Genomic DNA, 16490 nt, shown 5'->3' with positions numbered 1-16490 from the left:
CTGCTGATAAGCGGTGCAGACGCCCTGGAGCTGGCCAGGGTTGTGCACACAGTGCCCTAGGAATGCGGCTGTTCTACTTTTGGGGCCAGGCTGGGGCTTGGGGCAATTCGGCAGCCTTTGTGGGGTGCAGAGCAGAAGCTGGATGACTTGTAACCACAGACCTGTTCCTGGGGTTGCTGAGAAGTGGTGCGCAGGGATGCTTTTCTCCATGCTCAGGAGTTAGCTCACAGCCTGGAGAGGCTGAGGCTTAGCTTCTGCCATCCCAGGTCCGGGCTGCCTTCTCCAGAAGGAATAGGACAGTAGCCTTGGGATCCTGCTGCAGCTGCTGCTGCTGCTGTCAGAGGGCTTTTCCCTTTTTCTGGCTAGGAGAGGGTTGGCTGGGATTGTTGTCTGGACAGTAACACAGTGCATTTTTAAGAATCGCTGCTACAGCATGGCCTTGTTCACCGAAACAAATGAAATGCAGTCTCCTTACATCCACAGCTGCATCTGCACCCCGTGCATCGGGGGCCTGTTGCTGAGAGGAAAAGTGCTGATGCTGCTAGGGCTCCCCAGAACGAAGATTAGTAAGTCTTGGAGAGCTACTGCCAGTTACTCTTACTGGCACAGAGGAGCACTTGGCTTCTTGCCCTTCTCAGCAAAGGTTTTTCTGGTGGGAAAAGATTAATTCAGCAGTACCTGCAAGATGCTAGAAACTTAAGCCCTGATGGGGTTCAGGGTGATCCTGTAGTGCATAAACCACAGGCTTAACTTTTATTTTGCCATATATGTGTGTGCATATAAAAAAAACGATCAGAAGACCCTTAAAAAGTGTACCTTGCCTCAAATGTCTGGGGATTTCACTGCAGTAGTAATTTTAATTTGTGTATGTTTACAACAGAAGTATTCAGACTTTCCTTCTGGGTATGTCTCTGAGGCTGACTTGAAAAGGGAAGAAGGTGCTGGTTGCTGCGTTGTTTCTAGGAACAGAGAAAGAGTTGGCTGGAGCAGAGACAAGATGGGTGGAAAGAGACTGTCATTCACCCAGACTTTATAGTTCTGCATCATCTGTTCGTTCGTTACTTTCTAGCAGCTCCCCAGAAATGCTACCTGGATATACTGCATTCTTCCTGCTAACAGCAAGGGAGTTTGCTCCCTCCTATGAGCAATGTTTTCATACAAGTTGTGGGTTTTCATAATAATAAACCTGATTTTTCCTGAGTGGTAATAAATTATGATGTCTATTGGTTTGGAGTGTAACAACAGTATTATGTAGGTACTTTAATATATTAAAGTTGTAATGTTACAGAACTACATTTTTAAATTGGGGGCCAATTAGCTGTACTACCACACATTATGCAAAGCAGCTGGATAACTAATGAGACCACAGTCCATCCTTCCCTTCTCAGACTCATCCTTGCTATGATACTTATCAGCATCATCCAGTAAAGATGAAACTGGTTCTGGCCATGCAGCATGCAGACTGCTTCTGGGGAAGTTTTTAGCAGCTTAGCACTGGGTACAAACATGTAATGAACAAGTGCTGGACTTGCTTTTTGCCACTGTGATTGTTAGGACTTGCAGAGGACAGGTTTTAATTGAGAAACTGGTGAAGATATCCTGGGATTTCTATGTTATAAGGCATTGACTCATGTTGAAATGAGCTAAAAATGTGCTAGAACTGATGGGAATTGTATTGTGAATTTTCCTAGGGCAAAGGAAAGATGATATTGATGTGTGTTTCACCATTATTTCTAACTCTTTTGCATATAAGAAATGAGTTGGCTTTTGCATTAAAGCTCTACAGCATAGCAGGCACTCTCTGGATGTCAGCTTTTGCCCAAGCTGCTATTTACTCCTCTACCTCTGCATCTCTTGGGTGTGCTCATACCAGTGCTTGTGTGAATGTTGAATTGACAAGACTGGGGATCTGCTCCAAGCCGATGTAATTTTCATTCTCCAGGACCCTGAAGTTGTTTTCCCTCTGTAGTTCACTGTGTAGCCCCATAAACAGGTGTATCAGCATGACTGAGGGAGGTTGTCCAAGCCAGCATTTTGTCTTTAAAACAGAATGCTTCTTAAACTCCACTTTTATTGGCATGATATTTCCAGCATGTGCTGTTGTATGGAAACCTTCTTAAAAGGTCAGTCTTATGGCAGCGAGAGGAATGTATGGGGAGATTTGGAAATAGAATATGGTTAGAATATAAAGAGTCAGAGCCTGTCCTTCCCTGCAGTGTTGTAGCATTATACCCACTGAATAATAATTGTGGCCTCTTATCCGTATTTTTCAGCTTCTCAGCAAAGATGCCTCCAAATGGGAAGGCCTTACATTTTCACCCGTCAGTTCTGCATTTTGGAATGCAGTGAGTATCTTACGTAACTGTTATTTTGATTAATAATAAAGTGAGGAGGGACAACTATACTGGGCTACATTTGGGTAAAGAGCATTAGCTGACATCATGCCATCCTCTTGGTGGGGGGGGGGAAGAGAAATAATAAGTAAATGCCACAGAGTTGAAACTGTGTTTCTTGCCTTGCATACTTTGTAAATGAAAATAAACATAGTTTTCAAAAGGAGGAAAAGGGAATAGGGAACCATATGACATTCTGTGTGCATTTCAGGTGATTCTGCATGGATGTCCAATCAGTTCTTCACGCGGGTTGTTCATTTCTTGAAAAATTGTCTTTCTAGTGGAGGGAGTGCTTGGTGCTTCCTTTAACTTCTGAAGATAAAATCCAGAAAGTCCCAGGCAAAACATACTCGTATACTTGAGAATTTTAGGTTTGGTTTAGTTTTTTGTTCTCCTTTAGGAAAACTTTAAGAATTAATCTTAAATGATAATCAGTCTTTAGTCTATCAGTAACCACAGGAAACATGGTCCCCTTTTGAGTTAAAGGAATGTTTCGGAGGATTGACAGAATGAATGTACAGGATGTATTAGCTAAAGCAGAAGCCTTAAGAGAATTGTTGCTTTAGCTGACAAAACAAGGCTTTGGTTATTGAAACATTTTTATTTAAAACTTTGCGCCTTACAAGTTTTCTTAAACTCCACGTAACTCAAATGAGTTTTGGCTAACTCACCTCTTATATCCCAGTGTTGCTTATTTGTCTTTGTATATACCAAAGGATGAAATTTGTTTGGCATGTTTCCAAAGAATAGATACAGCTAGGCAATTTTTGCATATTAGTATGTTTTAGAGTGATTTATGTTTGTTGCTGTTTTGTGCATAGTCTGTGCTTATAAAGTGAATAATTTCTTTCTCTTTTTTCTCCCCTCTCTGTAGATTACTGGGGTTACCCAGAGCTAAAATGCTGCACGCCTACAACCCTAGTAGAGATAGAGAAGTTGTAGTGAATTCAGTGTTTACAGCTACTAGACAGTTTCATGTGTCTCCTCCTCATAGCCGGGTGAGTGTTGATGTACTCTTGGAAACTATGTAATGGCCAAGTGCCAAGCCTTCATGCTTCCTTTGGCCTAAGCTTCTCATTCTGTGTTTTCTCTTCGTGCTTTTTTGTAGGACACCTAAGTTTTTTTCTGTTTTGCTAGCATTTTTTTTTTTTTCTCACTTCTACTTAGACTGGTAAGAGAGAAGACATCCAAAACCTACAGTAGGAAATGTGTTTTACAGTAACAGAGAAGAAGATTTTTTCAGTGTTAAGGAGGCTGTTTAACTCTCATTCTTCTCTAAGCAGCCTTATGCAGTATCTACAGGCATGTGGGTGTTTCACAGCCTTGAATTTTCAGTGTTTTGAATGGTCTTGCATATTACTCAAAAAAACCTGCAGTGAAATGTTTTATGCATTTTGTATTGCTATTATGAGCATAATTGCCTTATGATCTAAGACCATTATTTTCACTCTCGATTTTTTTTTAGCAGTGTATAATAACATAATGCATATTAAGAGTTAATTGCTGTGATCTCAGTTTGATGTAGCCCACATTTTATCTTCTGCTGATGTGCAAAGGGTTTTTATTATGCTTTCATCTGATTTGTGCTTTTACTATGGCTGAATGGGTGTTACTGTGCAGACATGAATGTCATTGTTCTTTCAGTTAGACCTATTTGGTTACTAATTGTGTTAGCTCAGTTCAGCCTTGACTCATTTGACTATGTATCACGGGGGGGGTTGATTCAGTTTGTAATAGGTATCTATATGGGGGAAGATTTTTTTGGGCATGCAGAGGTATAAAAAAGCATGATTAACTTCTCAAACACAAAGGAGTCTTGACCAACGAGGCCTGAGCTAGCTGAGAAACTCCAGCCATAATATGGCAAGTTGCTGCGTGGTCTCAGTTCTTCTCTGTAGTAAGAGTTGAGAGCTGTGGACAGAAGAAACTTCTCAGGGCTGAGATTTGCGTAATGGGATCTACAGATAGGGGTGTACATGTGGAGATGTCTATTGGGCCATGCGACTGAATGGTGAGTGTTGTGATCACCAGCACTGAGCAAGAAAGCTTCTTTGTGGTCTCTGCAGGTGATTCCTGCGATGGGAAAAATCTCTTTCAGAGTACTCTTCCTGCCAACAGAAGAAGGCAGTATTGAAAGCGCATTATTTATAAATACCTCATCTCATGGAGTACTTTCATATCAGGTAACTATTCTTGTTTTTAGCTTGAGTTTTGGATTTACTTATGTTTTGGAAAGTGATTTTCATACATTTAGAACTGAGAGACTTTCAAAGTTCATTGAATTCCTGATACAAATCAGGTGGGGTAATGTTTACAATTGATACTGTATACCAGATCTTGCTAGTCTCGTGATCCCTCATACATCTTTATGACTAAAATTACTACCGTTAGTGTGTGTTAGTGTTACTTGCAGTAGTAAAACGAAGTGTATTTATATGTGTGTACTTAAAAGATCATGATCCTACTAGTTGGCTTCATATAATACTGCAGTCTAGACTGCACTGTGCTGGAATGCATTTGTCATGAAAAACCTATTTAGGAAATACTTTAGGTGGTTTTCAGCTACTCTGTGGGATTTTATGTAAACACATTGGGGATGTAGCACAGGGTGAGAGGTTTAGGCCCTTAAAACAGGAAAGTCGAAGTAATGGTTGTGCATTAAAGCCATCTATTGTCTGATTAATCACTGAATAGAAGCAAGTCTTAAGCTTTTTATTTTTATGAGGGACATTTCATACTCCAAATTCTTTACGTTTATTAATTTGTTAAAAATCTGTCTCTGAATTCAGTGATTTAAAAACAGTGCCAGCTTTGATCAACCACCCAGCTGTTCCATTCCCATATTTAGATACTGTGCTGGAAAACAAAGCTCTTTATTGAAGCATAGGTCATTTCAATTGAAATACCTGTTTTTTAATTCATATGTTGCATTTATCTACTGTTTATTAGAGGAAATGCCACATTTGGCAGGTACTTTTCATCAAGGTTGAGGGACGAGTGGATTATAGAGTGATTGACCTTTTCTTTTTGCTGTCTCTCCTCTCCTTGCACTCACTCCTGACCCTTTGATTTATTGACCTGCCTGGTCAGCTCAGGCAGAGCCTTTTATCAAGTAAGTCATGGGGAAGCAGTTGTCAGTGCTACCAAAAAATCCATTTGTCTCCTGTTGGACTGCTGGTAAAATCAGTAATGGACTGGTTTTCATGGCAGTTTCACCAGCCACTTGAAACATAAGAAACAGGTGCTTATGATTTCAGCTTGCATTAGGTTTAAGAGTTTCAAAATAGGGCATAACTTGAGTGGTTGATGCACAGTTACAGTGCTCTTGACAGGCTCAAAGTCTTGAAATATATGTGATGTTCTTAGTGCACTTGTGCAAGAGCATGTACAGAAGATTAACCCAAATGGAGTAGAAGTACCATTATAGTAAAATGTACTTTGTGAACGCCTCCATAAAAAAAAGGAAGCATGTTCCCTTTGTTCTGATACTTTCTGTGTACTCAGAGATCTTCAGTGAACATAGAGGGTATTCTATTATCCGCTTAAAAACGTGGTTTTTCTGTTATAAGAAGAAGAAAAATCTTTGTATACAAGTGAAAAGCCCCAAGGCAATTTTCTTAACTTCTAATGATTTTATTTCCCCCATTATCTTGCATCTTATTGTCATAAACTAATCTTGGTGGAGCAGAATATGAGTGCAGTAAAAACACTCAACTTGTAAATTTTAATAGTGCTCTGAAAACTGTAAAATTTAAAACCCAAAATGATAAAAAATTATTTTACTTATTTTTTAAGACAAGGCCATTGAATTAAATATGAAATGGGACTAGTAACAAAGTTTTCCCAGAAATAACTACACATCCAATGATGATACTTGTATTGTAATTGCCCAAAGAACAGTAAGAGAGTTTAGATGCCCCCTTCTAACCTTTTTGATGTCATGAATATTTTTTTTTTTTTTTTTTTTTTTTTTTTTTTGAGATAACCTGATGCTCTGCTGGAAAGCTCTTTGTTTTGTATTTGTAATAGTGCCTGAATGAGTGAAGATGCTAAAGTGCCATTTATGTGTACAGTTACTTTCCACATTGGAGCTGATACAAGTTCTCTTTTAAAAGAACTAATGTGAAAACCAGATCTGTTTTTTGGGAAGATTGTGGTTATTAGCAAAGTAGTTTTGTAAGTTACTGTGATAACTGAAATACTAGATGTTAATGTAATAACCTTTTTTTTTAACACCAGGTTTTTGGAATGGGAACTCTGATGTCCTCTCCAGAAGAACCTAGAGTGCAGCTAGCAAACACCTACTTACTGCTTCCACACATTCAAAACATCCGGGCATCACACACACTGGTACAGTATACATTTCAAATGGAGATGAAACATAAACCTTCTTAGGCATGAAAGTTTTTTGTCCTCGGGTTGCTGGGATGCAAGGAACATTAACAAAAAGTCCAAGGATCAGTGATGACTGTAGGAGAAAGGTCGTGAGATAAAGGGCTACTGTGATCAGCTGATATTCTGGATTTCTGAAGAGTCTTTGGCATTTAAACTATTCCTAGTTCTTCTTGTTCATATGTGTGTGTGGTGTGCTGTCCTCTCAGTTGTGCCAACAAAACTATTTGTGAGGCCCTGCTCTGAACTAGACTGGAGGATTGACCTGTCCTTAAAATATAAACTTTGTGTTATAAAGGGGAGGGCTGTTTTGGTTTGTTCTGGTTTTTACTTCAGACCTGTTACCCATGCCAGTTCACAGCAGGGCTGTGCCAACAGTGTGCCACAGTTAAAAAGCATGACATGGTGTGTGGATGAGAATGAGAGGTGGGAGTCAGGCTGCAGTATCTCCTCCTGCTTGAATTGGTGCTGAAGATACCAGCCTTGCTTACCAAGATACCAGCTTGACCAAAGCTCAGAGCTGTGGAGGATAAAGCAAGGTGGATTTACGAGGCATAACTATTTCAATTGAGAGAAGCTTTAACAATTTCTGTCATTTGGTTGCAGTTGCAGGTATTTTGATAGTCTTCAAGGCTATACAGAACCTTTCAAGTAAATAAGGAAAAAACGATCTTTCAATTTTCCTTTTGTATTATACATGAGTTTAGTTTTTTCAACAACATATTTAGAGTATCTTAGCATGTGACAGAATTTATTCTTCTATCTAAAATTAAGCTGTATTGATTGCCTTCATGATGTTGTTTTCTGTTCTACCTGAGAAAAATTCTCAGCTTAGATCATATTTTTCAGTCTGCTACTTCTACATTAGGTCTGTCTTACCTCTGCCTGAGGATAATATTTCCTTATCTTCCTTTCTTTTCCTTTGTACCAGTCTCTTTCCTGTAATCACACAGGTGTGGTTGCTTGTGGCTGTACACAGGCAGACTCTTGTGAAGGAACCAAAAATCTTCAGGTTTTGTGATTTCAGGTGCAAAGGGTAGAGCTGAGAAGGTTTTTTTGGATGCTGTTCATGATGTGTCTCTTCATCTTCATGTCTAGCTCTATGATTTCAGCTACTGTCTGAAGTTTGGATGCAGCCTGCTGCTTCACAGTTCTGTCAGAATTCAGAGTAGAGAAGTTTTGGGGAGCACTTGACATTTTCCTTAATGTATCATGAGGAACATTTCTCTGTGTGTAGTTTCCCTATAATTGGGGAATTACTCTTTGGTTCACAGTTACTGATTTGGACAGAAATGCTGCAGCAGTGAGAGGAGCTCCTTAGCTGTTGAAGATGGTAGATAAGACCTTCGTAGTACTGAAGGGGAGCTTATGGCTCAAGTTTGGGTTCCTTTTAGAAAAGTCATAGAGTGGTTAAAGTTGGAAGGGACCTTAAAGATCATCTAGTTCCAACCCCCCTGCCATGGGCAGGGACACCTTCCACTAGACCAGGACTCAAAGCCCCGTCCAACCTGGCCTTGAACAGTGCCCAGGGATTGGGCAGCCACAGCTTCTCTGAGCAACCTGTTCCAGTGTCTCACCACCCTCACACTGAAGAATTTTTCCTAATGTCTAATCTAAATCTCCCCTCTGTCAGTTTAAAGCCATTCCCCCTTGTCCTATCACTCCATGCCCTTGTAAAAAGTCCCTCTGTAGGTTTCTTGTAGACTCCCTTCAAGTGTTGGAAGGCTGCTGTAAGGTCTCCACAGAGCCTTCTCCTCTCCAGGCTGAACAACCCCAACTCTCTCAGCCTATATTCAGACAGCTGTCCAGAAGTACCTACTTCAGTTCACCCTGCTAATGTTCTGCTCCAGATACCATGAAAATTGGTATGGTTCTGATTTGTCCAGTCTATATTTTAGGCTCAGAAGCTGTGGAAGGAAGAAAATTCTATGAGGTTTGAGTGATTGACTATACATGGGGAAAACTTAAAAGATACAGTACTGTTAAACACACAGTGGAGATTTGTAGTGAAAAAGCATTTGAGGCAAACCAGTCATACTCACGTCACTGTGTATGTTTGCTTTCCCCTGTTTATTTTTATTGAGGTAAAATACTAGTGTAAGTTCAGGATAGCATAAGCCTCATTTACACATCCCTTGTCATCTTGGGATGCATGAGTTGTCACCTTAAGTAGCAATGGCTAGTTTGATACACTGTAGGTATCCTTCCCTCTGAAGTCTACTGATACTGCTTGGGAACCTGTGAGAAAACGCACTCGCTGAGTGCTGCATGGTGTGTCTGGTTTTTGCCCCTGTGTCTCCTGTTTTAAAGGTGGTTGTGTTTAAGCTGTTTGGTAATACTGACATCCTTGATCATAAGGGCCTTGATTGGAAAGGTAGTGTCATTTAATCCCATCATGTGCTCAGTAAAGCGGCTTCTCAGAACTGTTGGAGGCATTGTCACCATAATCCCAAATACTTGTTCTTACTCCTTTGATGGTTGGAAACCCAAACCTGACTTCCAATGTAAACTGTTTTGTGGATGGTTTATATTTGTTTGTTAAGATATGCATTTTGTTCATATAACTTCTGCTGTCATGGTTTAAGCCTAAGAGCATTTGTAGGTGGCATTGCATCTTTTGCCTTGACAAGCTGAACAGTCTGTGCTCTGTAGTATCTTCAGTGATGGGCTGTCCATTTCTTAAGGAGATTGACAACTCTTTTCTGCAGCTTCTCCAATTTGTAAAAATTTCTTTTCAAGGTGAATGGCCAGAACAGTACATAGGGATATGGATGAAATTTTGTCTCTACAGAGTATTTATGTTTGAAATATGATGTATTTCATTGAAAATGAAAGTTTACACCTAAAGTAGTATTCCCATTGGAAGTAGAATATGTGACAAGTCTATGTTTGCATTTTTTTTGGTGGAAAATGAACTTCCATTGATTTTTGTGGCTTGTTTTTATCCTTTAATAGGCAAAGGTACACAGGCTTTTCTTTTTTCTTCCTCTTTCCTCCAGGGTTTTTTAGCAGAAGCTCTTGTGATTAATAAGGAAAGAAAAAGAAAGACAAATTTGCCTTCTCTGCTGTTGAATTCCACTCTCTTTCCGTTACTCTTTTCAAAGTTTCAGCTTCTGAATGGTTCAGGATCAGCGTGCTCTGGCTGTGGTCCTGGATCCCTGGATTTCTGGGCTCTGGCTCACTCAGTTGGGAGGAAAGCAGACCTGTGTCCAACACTGTGAATTCACAGTATGTCCACGTGGCCATTCAGCAGTGGCTAGTTACCAATAAGCAGTAACAGATGGTGGAGCACATATAGGTCATCTTTGTTCATCCAACTTCTGGATGTAGTCTTTGCTCCAGTTGTCTGGGTTTTGGCATTGTTTAATATCTGGATGGCACTGACAGGGCAGCTACATCACTTGTTGTGTTCAAAATGCTGTACAAACACACTGGAAATGTCAATGGAGGAGTGACGTGCAAGGTGGAACATCTTATCATAGGAGACACAAGCATCACTTTGCCGACTTCCCAGAGGAGTTCAGACTTTTATGAACCAACGTAATGTTGCAAATACTGGCAGGAACCCAAGACTCCTTAAGCTATGTTTTGTGCCAGTAGACAGAAGATCAGAGAAGCAAATATGTGCAAGTGTGGTGCTTGGGTGTGGAGAAGGAAGGTAGTTGGACAGTAGAGTTTTCTTGGTGTGCCAACCAGATAACTGCCTGCAAAAAACTGATGAAACCCTGCTGAATCATTATTACGGGGACAGTTAATTAACACCATTCAGAGTGGAAAAAGCTCTTTAGGGCCAGGGACTGTCAAGGACAGAAACTTTGAAGTACCAGCCTGCAGGAAGAAGGGGAGGCTTGTTCAATGCTTGTTCTTTTTCAATTATACTGTAGCCAAACTCCGGGAAGTGGTTTGAACTCTACAGTCCTGATCGTGATGCAAGAACATCTCTGAAAATCTTGTTTAGAGCCATGTCAGATTGACAGGGCACTTTAAGGCAGAATAAGGAATTCTTCCCCTAAAAGTGACCCTTGGTCTGTAGTTGCTTGGTGGCTTTTTAGCTGGCCCATGCCAGCTGTCCTGTTGATGCTGTGTCTGTCTTTTGGTAGATAAATTATTTCCTAAGTAATTGCCTACTGTAGTGTACCCCAGTAATAATCCTAGACCTTTGTTTGCCAGGAGACTGGGGCTCCTTCCACATCAGATGGTTCAGGTTTTCAGGGTTGGTTTTTTTTTTTTTTTTGAAAGAAGCCTCTGTTTCTTTAAAATTTAAATGTAAGAACTTGCCAAAACTGGCAAGAATTTAGTTTGTTTGGCTTCTATCAGAATTCTCTATTCAGTTCATATAGGATTTGTGTGTGCTCAGCGTGTATGTGCAAGTATGTATGCCTGCATACCTAATACAAAATAGAAGCACCAGGGAATGAAGTGACAGTGGTTGTACTGCTTTGCAGTGCTCTTTCTAACTTTTCCCTTGTGCTGTGCCTCTCTGTTGCAATTCTCCGGTGCAAACATATGCTGTATAATTCAGCTCTCTGCTCTGATTCATAGGCAGTGATATTTACAATGTAAACGGAGTGCTTGTGCTGCTGGGAGATGTGGACATGGTCCTGGGTTTGTCTTGGAAAACTCTGCCTCTGACAGTGTTTTCTTCACAGATGCTTTATGGTTAACACAGCTATCCTACCAGTGCTGTAAGATAGTGGGCATGACAGTTATGCATCTGTTGTCAGCTTTAGATAAATGAAAACCCTTTTCCTTTTCTGAAGATAGCTTCTCAAAGGCAGGGGGGAAGGAGAGTGTGTGTGTGTAAGTCATAAAGAAAACAAATCAACATCTAATACACCGCAGTTGCATTTTTTTCACCTCTGTGTGTTACACTAGAAGCTTCAATTTTAAGATGACATCAGTTTTCATGCTAGATATATGCCATGGCAAAAGTTAAAAAAGGAAAAAAAAAAAGATGGAAAAATATGATTTAGCTTTTTTAATGGGGGTGTGTGGTCTTAAACTACTTTAAACTACAGTGGCATTGAATAAGGGCTAACAGCTCCTTATTTAGGACCGTGAAAGCAGTATTGTTTTCTTAACCTCTGAGAAAGAAAGTAAGCATTGAGGTTTATCTGACCAGAAAAGTGACTCCCAGGGTTGCTCTCTATGTAGTCTTACTGCCTCGTAAGAACTCCACTAGCAGTCATGGCTGTGAGAGGTTGGTAAGCGGTGCATGTTTTGGAATCAGATGAGGGGTTTTTTTCTGTTCTTAAAATTTGATGAGGACAAAAGCGATTGTAAAAAAGAAAAGGTGTCAGGGGTTCATGTTCCCCTAAGAGCTGCGATAGGGACAGGGTTTGGCATGTGGCTAACCACCTTTGCAGAGGTTACATCGCCCTCTTGTGTGAAGCCCCAGTCATTTTGGTATGAAATTTGAATTGGAATGCAGAATGTATGTATGCTTGCTTCCTTTTGGCTTGTGCTTGTATAAAACTGGACCCCATGAAATGCTATGCTTGTGGTAAAACTACTTTCTGCTCAGATGCACCCTGCCCTCTTCTGCCTGTCCCAGGGAGATGCAAAATAGGGTGCTGGGTACTTAAAAACCCTGATTCATAGTTTAGCTTTTCAGCATGAAATTATTGACATTCTTTAAAGTCAGTTGCATTGACACCTTCAGAAAGCTGAACCTGCAGATACCCCACTTAGTTATTTAGTTCAGTATTGCAAAAGAAATGGGGGAGTTCCACATCAGTCTCAAGAATCACCAGGTAGTTTTGCTGTAATTAAGGCTTTGGTAGAGTGATAGGTCTGTCATTCTAATTTATTTTTGGTTTTAATTTAGTATCAAGATGTCTGGCTGAGCAGTTTGTGCAGGTGTTTTGACAGTCCAGATTTCCAAAGAGCTTTCATGAACTATGCTGGGCTTTGTCGGCGCTGTTGCCGTGTTAGATTTATGAGTGCTTTACAAGCTGGCACAATCAATGTTGTCTTCTCTTTTCCCTTTTTAAATCAATAAAAAGGCAAAACAAGTATTTTCTGTCTGTCCATTTTGGTATGAAGCCTATGTATCAGACCAGGTCCAAGAAGCCCTATGTTCTTGGGGTAGGAATTCTATTGTAGTATCCAGTCAGCCACAAAAGTACACAGAAAACAAGGAAAGAAGCTTTTATATTACACAGAAAAGGCTCTTTTGAATACAGTTTATTGAAACATGAAAATTTATAAGCATTGCTCATGTTGATGCTGTATAACTATTTAATATTTGTGTATAATAATAGTTTGATAAGTAGGTGTTGACGGAGTTCCTGAGAATTGGAGATTGATTGATTATTTGCCTACTGTATAGAGCAATTGTATTTATTTTTATAAATTTTCTTATTTTTCTTGTCGTGCATATATAGAAACAGTCCTATTATCGTTATAAATTGTGGTGTGTGAATCAGATTTGAAGCAATGTGTTTGATGTTTTCTTTTCTTTCGTTTCTTATAGGCAGAAACTACGAATGCCAGTCTTTTACGTGTTCACCTTGAATGCAGTTTACCTAATGATGCATATCAGCAAGTTAAGGTGTGTTTTATTATAATTTCATATCTACTTAAGTCTTTTTTCAGTCCAGGTTTAGAGGAGCACTTTCCATAGCTCTAGAAGTTTTAGCAACGATGCGATTTCCAATGTCTTAGTTTAAAGGAGAATTGTGCTTTTAGCTATGCCTTTATAAAACCATACCCTGTGGTATAGATGAAATGTCACATACATCACACCATAACCTTTAGGAGAGGGGGAGATGGAAAAAGACACCCAATGCCCCTATAGCACCCCCCCTCCCTCAAGGCCCCCCAAACCAAACCAGCAGGCTAAGTGTTTTAATGTGTAGATGTTTTACTACTTCCATGAAGTACAAAAGTGACTATATGCCTATAATTCCCTTTCTCCAGAAGCATTTCACAAGTTTTGGGTTCACACTGACCAGGAAATCAATGAGCTGGAAGGCTGAAGTCTGGGCTCTGTGCTCAGGCGGCTTTGAAGGTGGCTTTGGCATTGGGCAGTGCTGAGGAGGGGTGAGCTTGTTAGCAGAAAATCCCCCTCCAAAAAGCTCTGAGCATTCAGGATAGTGGGTCTCTTCATCCTCCTGGGCAGTGCTATCCAATTCTCCTCTTCCCTTCTCTCCTTAAATGTCCTTACGCAGTAAATGGGTGTTGCTTCACAGTGCTAATGGTATTCGATGGGGGATTTGGTTGGGTCAGATACATAGGCCTGTGCTGTGGTCTACAGCATCTTCCATCAAGTGTGACAAGGCCAAGACTCTATAGCTGTATTCCTGTACATTACATGTCACAGTGACCCTGTGCTATTTTACTCCCATGTTTGATTCTTTCATTACATTAGTGAATAAGGTTAAGCTTGAGATGCACCTGAACGTTTGAGATTGCATCTAGTGCAGCTGCCTGCTGTTTGGTGCAAGCTTTCTAGGGGCACAGCATCTCTCTGCTTCGGTCTCCACAGTGGCCTCCTCTCCTGTTCCTGATAGCCATTTCATGTGCTGATGGTTTCTTTGATGCTGTTTGAGCAGTGAACTAGCATCCCATTCCCATGGACTCTTCCCTACTCCCACTGTACCTCCTTGCGACACTTTAGATTAGCTGAAGGTGTACTGCTGCTGCTTCATGAGAGCACTTCATTTGTTGGGGTGGTTTTCTTCTCCTCCTCCTCCTGAGCAAATTAGTCCTCTTGCTAGGGCATTGAAGCCTAATGACCTTCATGGTGTGATTCAGGACCAGTTTATGTTATTCACTGTTGATTGTCTTAGTTTTGTTTTGTGTTGTTGGTGTGAATTTTTTTGCAAAATGGTGTCTGTGTCTTTGTAGTTGCTAAGACTCAGCTGTCTTAACAGCAGCCACTACATAGAGAAGGAAATAAGACCCTATTTGTATTTATCTGAAGCATTCTAGTCAGACAACAGTGTTTTCTATTAAGAATTGTACATGTATGTTTGTTTTTTTAAAATTACTTCAGTGAGAAATGGAGACAAAAAACACAGGATTTGGAAAAATTAACTATAAACAGACCAGTGAACATGAACTGTCTTCCTACCATTAAGACACATGCATCAGTCTGTTTATGGCACATTTTATTGAAGGCAGAGGATTTAACAAAGGAAACTGTTTTGCAGTCCCTGAGGTGAGACTGACTAAGGCAGTTTATAAATTTGCATTCTTTCAAGGTTCAGTGTCCTTTTCAGTCATTTTTCATCTATGTTTCTGCTGTGCTGCTTGTACCTGCACTATCTTTGGTTTCTGATGAGATTTTAGCAGAGGTCCTAATTACTCCTGTTTTGCGAGCACTTTGGTGCTGGAAACCTTGTCTGTTAGCTAATACCTTTGATTAACTTCTCAAGATACCTTGCTGTAATGAATTTTTTCCTCTCCCACCACACACACACACCATATCCCCTTGTCTCGCTCCAGAGTTGCTGTTTTACGTCTGATGCACCAATGCTGCTAGAAATGAGCTTAACGGTAAGAATGGAAAATGCCCAACAAGATTTTGTGGAGCACAGACAATACTTACTGGAGAATCTTTTTGTAGTTTATGTAGCAATGGAAAATACGAAGACCTTGGGTAAGTCCTAAATATGACTGTTCATTGTAATAGAACTTCGTTTTATACATAAGTTGCAATTTGATGTGGTAAATCTAGTCAAATTCAGTGGCAGTTAAATTTTGCAAGTAAGGGAAAACAGTTAAGAGTTAACAGTTTAGTTAAACACAGCTTGTCAGCCAGTTTGTTTAAGGCAGAGTTACTGTGAGCACAGTGCTCTTTATAAAGGTAATGATTGTAAAGTTGTAAACTACTTCTGTTTCATTCTTTAGTCTCTCATAATATGGAAAGATGTCACGGTCCTTTGATTTCTACAGCTGCATTTCTGGTTTCACATTAATTAAATTGACCATAATAGAACTGTGAAGGCAGAATGGTTTGTACAGTACTGGGAATAGTAGCTGTTGTGGAAAGTAGGGTAATGAGGTAATACAGATGTGCACATCATTTGTTCCTCTAAGCTAGAATTCCGCAGGCAAAGCAATCAACTCCTTGCAGTTTTTTTTATGCTACATCTATTGGGTGAACAAATCCTCTAAATCCAGGGGATTTTATATTACTTATAGAGCTTTGCAGTCTGTCTGAATAGCTTTTTTTAGACAATTCTGCTGGTTTTACTTTCTGATTAAAGAAGAAGGAACTGCTTAGGAATCCAGATTAAAATAATATTTTTTTAACATACTGATGAAAAAAAGAACATGATCTTTATGTCTTTTGAGAAGTTCTGTTTATGATCTAGTCACAAAACAATGTATGTTTTTCTCCGGTGTCTGTTCTGGGATGTGATATTTACATAGAGGTGAAACTGAAATGCCCTCTGTAAACCTAGTTTCTCTGCCCCTGAGATGCCAGTGTTTTGTTTTGCTGAGTTGCGGACATAAGTTCATTCTGATGCTGGTAGAGGATTGTTCACATCTGTTGTGTTAAGGGTGTCACTGTTAACACTTTTGATGGTTAAATAATAGAAGTATGCTTGTAAGGCTGTTTTCTATTAAATATAATGCAATTGTAAGTCCTCATTATGTTAAGAGGTTGGTCTAGCCCTTGGACTTGCTGTCAGCGGGAAGTTCCAGGTCTTGCTTCATTTGATATGGTGTTTTACCATATCAAACAGCAGTGCT

At 40.0% G+C, this 16490-nt stretch overlaps 1 protein-coding gene across 1 annotated transcript in view; it reads left to right on the top strand.

The window, feature by feature from the left end:
• Positions 1 to 2286: 2286 nt before the first annotated feature.
• KIAA0922 (KIAA0922 ortholog) overlaps positions 2287 to 16490 on the top strand; it is a gene marked incomplete at its 3' end in the record, with an annotated part of 32628 nt that continues 18424 nt past the window's right edge. Inside the window, exons 1-6 of the mRNA XM_010009920.1 lie at positions 2287 to 2345; positions 3268 to 3391; positions 4460 to 4576; positions 6633 to 6743; positions 13261 to 13338; positions 15237 to 15390. Coding sequence (XP_010008222.1) covers positions 2287 to 2345; positions 3268 to 3391; positions 4460 to 4576; positions 6633 to 6743; positions 13261 to 13338; positions 15237 to 15390 — 643 coding nt within the window. The remainder of the gene's footprint in view (positions 2346 to 3267; positions 3392 to 4459; positions 4577 to 6632; positions 6744 to 13260; positions 13339 to 15236; positions 15391 to 16490) is intronic.

This window comes from Nestor notabilis, unplaced genomic scaffold (genome assembly GCF_000696875.1).
Source record: "Nestor notabilis isolate BGI_N333 unplaced genomic scaffold, ASM69687v1 scaffold14212, whole genome shotgun sequence".
NCBI lineage: Eukaryota > Metazoa > Chordata > Aves > Psittaciformes > Psittacidae > Nestor > Nestor notabilis.
This window is presented reverse-complemented; position numbering and strand designations above follow the sequence as displayed.